The 8,142-nt window shown below is 36.7% G+C and overlaps 1 protein-coding gene across 1 annotated transcript; it reads right to left on the reverse strand.

Annotated features, from left to right (window-relative positions):
- Positions 1–3,113: 3,113 nt before the first annotated feature.
- Positions 3,114–5,460, reverse strand: LOC124711392 (protein lethal(2)essential for life-like). The gene is made up of 4 exons (XM_047241442.1): positions 5,315–5,460; positions 4,653–4,871; positions 4,272–4,493; positions 3,114–3,459 (listed from the first exon to the last, which is right to left on the reverse strand). The coding sequence occupies exons 2-4, from the start codon at positions 4,869–4,871 to the stop codon at positions 3,352–3,354; spliced, it is 549 nt and encodes a 182-aa protein (XP_047097398.1). The 5' UTR covers positions 5,315–5,460; the 3' UTR covers positions 3,114–3,351.
- Positions 5,461–8,142: the final 2,682 nt, after the last annotated feature.

Genomic DNA, 8,142 nt, shown 5'->3' on the forward strand with positions numbered 1-8,142 from the left:
CAATATACTGCCTTTTAGTTCTTACCATCTCTCTAAGCTGTGGATCTATGGATGTTTTGATTTTAGAAATTATTCTTTTTAATGTTATACAAGAATTTTTAATGCCAAATAAAATCCAGGAATTTGCATTTGTGCTAGTATGGGATCCGACTCTTGACATCTTCTTTAGAAAGTTCATTTCAAAATATCCCATGGAAAGTGAAGAGAAGGAATTATACACATCATTGATAGTTTTTTGAGGCACAGCACCCATCCAGGACTCACTCCGTAGGATATTTACACAAAGTCAACACAGTTTTCTGTAGAAATGTCTCTTCTGTATGCATAAAGTGCACTTTTCGCACAGTGGAAAATCCAGAATGGAATAATGAAAATATTATGAATAGGATAGATTGCTACTCACCATATAGCTGAGATGGTGATTTGCATAGGGGCACAACAAAATGACTGTTAACAAGTAAGCTTTCAACCAGAGAGACTTAAGAACTAATCTTTCAGACCACTTTTGTTCCTAAGATTTACACTCGAGTCCTCATGTATGATTATACTGGCTCCTTCTGTAAATAAAATGTTAAGCAATGTTTTAAGTACTTAATAAATATTCTGTATCTCCTGTAGGGGGTCTGTCTATTGCAATGACTTTTCCTTGTAGTTAATACAACTGCACAGCAGCTGCTTCAAAATGTTTCTCCACACTCAATGATTTGGCTTCACACCTTTTGTAACTGATCTGGTAAAAATACATATACCTCTATTTTTGGCATTCTTTCTACAATATTAAATTGCCAACTCACAGGGATGGATGTTAATGCCACTTAGTTCAAAATTTCTCCACTAGTGCTCCATAATGTAAATGTATTACAAATTTTCACCAGCCATTGCTATCTCAACTGAATGTTTAAGCTTAAAAATATGCTGGTAACTAGGATGAGAACCAATTAGCTATATGTATGTTATATGGTGACATGTTCTGTCTTGTGTCCTTGTCAGGTTCCAAAAATATATGAGAAGCATAGGTTCTCTGGATCTTACGGGCCATTCACAGGACTGCTGTGACTTTTTTGCTGCTGTTTCCATTTCTGTTGTTGATTATCATGGTGCTGCTGTCAGATGTTTCTGAAGGCTGGGAAATTGTGTGTTGTATCAGGTACATTATCCATGTTCTACGGATTCTTCTCTGTGGACTGGTTACATTTGAGGTCTTTCCTTGCTCTGACAAAATCTCATGTCTGGCTTGGAGTTTCATAGCTTCACTGACATCAGATTTCACAGTTAATTATCCATATAATGCAAATTCCTTTCCATGCAAGGTATGACCTCTGTGGCATCATACTACATACTTCAGATGTTATTTACTGGTACTAAAATTTCTGTTATAACAGCATTTTTCTCTTAGTCTGTGTAGGAAAAAATCAGTGTGTATTGTGGAATCCTTTCCCCAATCTGTTTATGTCCATGTGTGTTGCATTTTTAAACTACCTAAAACTATTTTGCATCTCTGTATTCTTTTCTGTGGAGTATGTATGTAGCATAGACTTGTCTAATAAAACCAGGCATGAAATTCTAAGTCCAGATGTTGTACTCGAAAATTAATTGGCTATATTAGTTGACCACAATATTATTGCACCTCAAAATGGGTGCATTTTGGTTGGCTAATTGTGAGTTTGTATCGTGATGTTTCGCGAGGATGCGATGAGGCACTTGCACAGCTGTCTTGAAATCATTCACAGTGTGATGTGTTTTCATTAGTCACCATAGTTCTAGTTTACATTTAACATCATTGTGCATTTCTGATAATGACCATGGGAGGCCAAGTGCAATTATATTGTGGTCGGGTAATACTTCACCTTGGGTGTTTGCATATTGCATAACTTTTTCACAAAAATCTGAGTCTGTAGTCTCCCAAGGAAGAAATAAATAATTTTACTAAGTAGAAAACAAAGAGAAAGAAAAAACATAAGGTCTCATTGTACAACAGAAATTAAAGACTTTCCTAGGACCGATGACCTCACTGTTTGGTCCCCTCCCCCAAAATCAAACCAACCAAAAGATTTTGTAACTACCAAAAGTTAAAATAATAAAAGAAAATGCTGTATTTTACATAGAGAACAAGGGGGTTCCAATTACTGGAGCAAAAGAATGGACATGTCTGTGGTGTATCATTTCCTTCTATACACTCTTTCTGTCATTAAAAGTGAAAATAACATTAAGCTGGGAATCCTGACAAACTTAGTTCACAATTTGAATAATACCAATATGTAATGTTATATTTGGCCAACTTAAGTGAAATGGGCCTGCAACTATCCACAGTCTAATGAAACTTATGACAACTACCAACAAAGTTTCACAAATGGTGTAAAATTGTGTAATCCCATTATTATACTAAGCAATTCAAGCCTTGAAATATAAGCTAACCGATTCCTGTGGCTCCAGTAAGAAGCATAATTTTGAAACTGATATCCTTTGTAAGCTTAAAGAAACACCTTACATTTGTTGCAAGATTCACACAGTAGTGTTGTGTTCACTGTTTCAAATTATTTGTAGACCTAGTGAAAATATATTTGAGACTTTTTTTAATCAGTTATAATTTACTGTAAAATATCCACAACTTCCATTTCTGTCATTCCAGTGGTAAATGTGATCAAACAAGATCATGTTTATCTCACTGCAAAATTGAATGTATTTTGTCTTAACACATCTTTATTAATGCTCAATTATTCTGATCAGTCTAGCTTTATAGTTCCATTGTATGCCCATGTGCAGTACCTACCCAAATTTCAGTATTTTTGAATATTTATATTCTCCTTTGCAATTTCAGGTTAACCCTTTAGTTCACAGGAGTTGCTACTTCTTTCAATAGTTTTGCTAGTCAACCTCCACAAAAAAAACAGTGCCATTTCAACTGTAAAATTGTAAATAGGTTTACCAAAAAGCCTGTGCCATAGCCAATGATTTTTGTAAACACCACAGCAATGCACTCAATCAGTGACACATCAAATCACACCGAGTATCGCATAAGAATTGTTTGACTGTCATAGGATGAAAGGCAATAATGACAAAACAGTTACTATATACAATGTTTATTTACCATTTCACAACACAAATATGATCAGTCTTATATTGTGTTTTGTTTCTAGTGATGAATAATTATCACAAGACATTCATGGTAACTTGTATGAAACAGTTTTACACTTTAATTTTTAAGTCATTAAATGCTATCTTTGACATATGTAAAGCTTATCAGACAGAAAAGGGAAATGTTAAATTTCTTGGAGGAAAAACATAATGACAAAGAAATAACCAATCAATACAACAACACAAAATTTAGTTTGCACATCAATGATGAAGATTTCACTGCTCCATCTTCTCTCCTCCCTGCTGTTGCTGGTTGGTAACAGCTGGAACACCTGTTTGCACAATTTGTACTACACGCTCACTGCCCTCTGCTGGAGGGAGAGCCTGAAAAACAAAGAGTCAAATAAGTTCCCAGATATCACTACCATAGGATATTTTCTTTATTGTGATTAGCTTGCAAAGTTACACAGCAATGCTGTATGCAATACACTGATTCTACACCTACTGAAATGCTTTGCAACACAAGTTTTTAACTTATCACTAGCTGCACCCAGTCATGACCCTCCTTGTGAAGAATTTATGTTTCTTAGCTCAGGGGCAAACAGTTCCATTCCATCTTCCTTTTACCTACAATACAAATGCCCAACTATATGTAGCAGTTTCAGTCCTACAGAGGTTTGCTGAATCCGTGACACTTCCTATAGTTACTGTGCCAGGGACAGTAAGACACAGTTACCTTTGACAAATCTTACTTCTCATTGTGCTCATTTAAAGTCTGAAATTCGGTATGATTAGCATGGGTCCCAATAAGGACCACAACACTGTAGATGAAAGTGCTGAAAGTGCACTGTGCCTAGCCTAACTTCTTTTGAGCAGCCTTTTACAAAGCTTATTACTTTGAGAAGAATATTGTTTGCAAATTACTTGCAAATCCCAATGCAGCTTACAAACAATTTTTCACGTTACAGATTTGTAATCAAGATCAGCCGACTCTCAAAAAGAATTGCTGCACAGTAACCAAATTTTGCTGTTTCTTCTGGGCATAATCTTATTGACTGGGCCTTCAATAATGATGCACAAATCATTGCTGGTTATCATCCCACACCTATATTGTGTGAAGGACATCCTACCAAGTTTTGTAACTTAATATAGGTTCTAGAACTACTGGAAGGTCAGTAACATTTTCTGACACGTACCTTCTTTGGTGCCGAGATGGTGAGGACGCCGTCTGATGATAGTTGCGTCTGCACCTGGTCAGTCTCGACGTCCTTCGGCAGCAAATAGCGACGCTGCATCTGGCGCGAGATGTATCCGTGCTCATCTTTACGCTCTTCATGTTTTGCCTCTACCACCACACTGTCTCCCACCACTTTTACCGTCAGCTCCTCCGGTTTGAACTGCTGGACGTCTAAATTGACCTGCAACGAAAACGGTACCATAAGTTCGGCTAACATAAGCTATTTTCAGTGGTGATCTCCCCATAAACTCCAGAACTAGCAAAATTGCTTTTTTCTTTGACGTTATTAACAGCTAATAAGCAGTGTTAGATTAAAATTTAGTATGCGACCTTCACTTACCTTAAACCCATCTTTGTTATTCTGAATGGTAGATACGCCGGAGTTACGAGCTGCCAAGTGACGCCATGGTCTGTAGTATCCAGAAAGACTAGGGACGATAGACAGACGAGGGAGAAGCAAATCGTCATGTGTCAGACCCAAGCCAAAATTTTGGTCGAATAATGACATCTGCCTGTCGACATCGTCAAGCAAGTGGCTGATCAGCGGTGTCAAAGCCATCTGCAACAATACATGATTCACTATCACTATGTTTTACAGTTAAACTGTACCAGCTTACTTTAACTATTCACGGAAGGCTTATAACCATTCAGTGTGTGCTTAAGAAATTACGAAGGAAATGTCGCGTCAGTAAACTATGTTTATCTCCTCCAACCGCACATTACGTGCAGCCTCAAAAATTAGTGATTCACCTCTTGAACAATCCAGTGGTATATTACTGTATCTTATGTAGGAGAAATAAAAATACTTCAAAACGTGACAAAAAGAACCAATACAGTATCACGGCAGCGCATAACAATTACCAGCACTCCCGGTAGTCAAATAATCCACGCAACCTCAAATAAAATCTACTTGATCTCAGCAAGAGTTCAACATCACTTCATTAATTAACTGCAGGTCACTACATGGAAGCAGCAAACACAACATCCTATGTGCGCACTTACCGTTTACGAAAGAAAGTGCTGCTGTAACTTCGAAAGATTCGCTCGGTTTGCACACTTTCCGTACACGGCGGGAAATCGTGCGCTTCGAGCCCGCGCCAACGATTATATAGGCTGGTGCCAGTGCTACCAACATCGTAAGAATGAACGTGACTATCACGTTTGGAATCGACCAGAGATCGCTGGAGTGGACGGTAGCGACTTCTATAACTGTCGCGTGCGTTCTAGATATTTCGAGTATCAAGCAGACACTGTTAAGGCCAAATCCCATGCCTTTCACTTTACGGCACAAACGCATAGCTGCAGTTTCGTGTCGTTACTTGCACACGTATTACGGTGTCTCAATTTCGTGTGTGTTTCCTATCAAAGTAATGTGGTGCGTGTTGTATTGCTGCACGTTGCACAAGAAGTTGTGGTATAATTTTGAAAAATTATCCTCTTAAAAATCGTTTGTGGGAGCATAAACGCTGCCTATATGAATTTTGTGGCAGAAATAAACGACACTATCGTAATTTAAAGACAGCGATCGAGATTTGTACATTTGTTTTATGGCCGATATCAGCAGTTTATTTATTTAGCTTTGGCATCGGACCTACCCGATAATTTGTAGCTGGGAGTGATGGGTGCGTCATACAATTTGTATGAGGGCAGACTACGTCAGATGTAACATTTGCGCTCTAACTGCATTTATCATGTTAACATTAAATCATACATAAGTACAATAAAGAATACAGTATTCCATTTTATAGGCACATAAATGGTTATTCCATACTTTCTGTTACAATATATCAATATTTAGTTTCATTTTTAATACTCAGTCGTACTGAATATAAGTTTCTATGTGAGGTACTCTTTTTAAGCGAGTTTTGAAAATTTAAAAATAAACTTTTCCCTGCTGCTCCTGAAGTCCTCATTGTTCCTTTCCTCTTGTTTCGTGGTTATGCAGTCTTTTCGTACACGTTTGTAATTTGCTCTCACTGACCTATTATTCAGATACTTAGTCTGTACAGTGAGTACAATGTCATAATGTTGTGTATAAATGCTTGTCTACACGACTGTCTGGGTGGTATCTTTATTATGCACCTCACTGCTGTTATCTGAACTTCAAATATTCTCTTCGAGTAACCTGTTTGTGCAATTCCTGTAGGCATATGCAAATTGAGTAGGCCAGATATGGGAACACTTTGTTCTGACAACTTTATCACTCATGACTTTTTCTGTTTTGCACATGAGAAAAATCTGTGTATTTATATTTTTTCTCATTACATGGATGTGTTCCACACAATGTCAAATACTTCTCTAAACGTTCCCAAAAAAAAATTGTGCTCATAATGTCTTTGTCTCTCCAGTGTGTTTCACTCATACTTGTTTGAAACACTAGACACACTGTTTTATACTGCTCTATAAAAAGACTATTGTTTTAGATACTTATATGCATTTTCAATATTCGGGAGTGCTTCCTTTTCAAGCTCCTCCTGTGTCTCAGTTGCATGTATACTGGTTGTGTCATCGGCATGCATTGTTAGCTTCTGATTTATATAGTGTAGGAAATCATTTATGCAGAGAATAAATAGTATTTGTTCAAGGACAGGACATTGTGGCATGCCATGTCTATCAGTTCTTCTGCTTCAATCATTATTGTTTGTAACTCGGTTCTGTAATTTATTGATTTATATTTCACACAATAGCGCATATGATTTCTGTATGCTGTTGCCTATTCATAATGCAAGATGTAATTTTGTCACAGTATTTCTCTTGGACTCCATACTGATACCTTTTCTTCATTAGCTTAGAATGATTCACATAGCCAGTTGCCTTAGATAGGTCCATGAAGCTACTGTGGGTCTTTTGTTGCCTGTGAATTGAACTTTGAATGTATTCAGTTAGATCTTCTCTGAAACTGTGTTGTGTTTAATGACTTACAGTTGTATTCTTTATCATCATTTCATAGATTTTTGCAAAAATTGAGATCCAAGATATTGGCCTATAGTTTCACAATTCACCTCTGCTTCTTTTCTTAAATACTGGTTTTACTTTCCTTGCTTTTAGCAAATCTGGAAATGTTAAGGGTTTTAGTATACTTCCCCTACAGTCCTTTATGAGATGTGATGTTACACAACCTAAGCCAGATCAATGGTTGACTTCTAGTTGGTTTACTAAATTGGAAACTTTTGTATCAGTTGCTGGGATGAATGCAATGAGATAACTGATATGTGGAATTTTTTGCATTGTATTTACTTTATCTGCTGCAGTTAAATATCTGTTAAAGGTGTTTGCTATTCTTAGAGGACCTACACCACAGTGCATTTACTCGCTAATGAAATTTGTTCTCCACAACATGGACCAGTTTAAAAACAAAAGTAACATTCATGATTATAATACCAGAAATAAGAAAGACTTACACTGTCCTTTAGTTAACCTATCTTTGGTGCAGAAAGGGGCAAAATAGGCTGCTATAAAAATTTTCGACAAATTACTTGATGAAATAAAATGTCTGACATGACAGCAGTAATAGCTTCAAAAATAAATTGAAATCATATTGTGTTTTGAGTAATTCTCCCCATTATCTACAGCTGTCATAATGTATAATGCCCTTGTTTCCTCAAGTGCAACAGTAATACTCTTTTTTTTATTTTGTACAGAATATTTTATGCCACAGTCTTACATAAAAGAAAGTAAAAAACCTGGTACCATTTGGTAATTGCATATTGTTTGCATATACTACTTCCCCATTTTCTACCAATAACATCGTTTTTAGTTGAATTATGTTTTTTGAGTTAATCTGCCTTTTTTGCTCCTATATCCTCTGCTCATCTCCATCAGTCTTTATG

The sequence above is a fragment of the Schistocerca piceifrons genome, chromosome 8 (assembly GCF_021461385.2).
Source record: "Schistocerca piceifrons isolate TAMUIC-IGC-003096 chromosome 8, iqSchPice1.1, whole genome shotgun sequence".
Classification (NCBI taxonomy): Eukaryota; Metazoa; Arthropoda; class Insecta; order Orthoptera; family Acrididae; genus Schistocerca; species Schistocerca piceifrons.

Bases quoted from the DNA above. Each gene is read 5' to 3' on its own strand.
- LOC124711392 (XM_047241442.1), bottom strand. From the start codon at position 4,871: ATGGCTTTGACACCGCTGATCAGCCACTTGCTTGACGATGTCGACAGG. The intron at 4,494-4,652 runs GTAAGTGAAGGT...TTTTCGTTGCAG, and splicing joins ATAACAAAGATGGGTTTAAG to GTCAATTTAGACGTCCAGCA. The intron at 3,460-4,271 runs GTACGTGTCAGA...TTTGTTTTTCAG, and splicing joins CCATCTCGGCACCAAAGAAG to GCTCTCCCTCCAGCAGAGGG.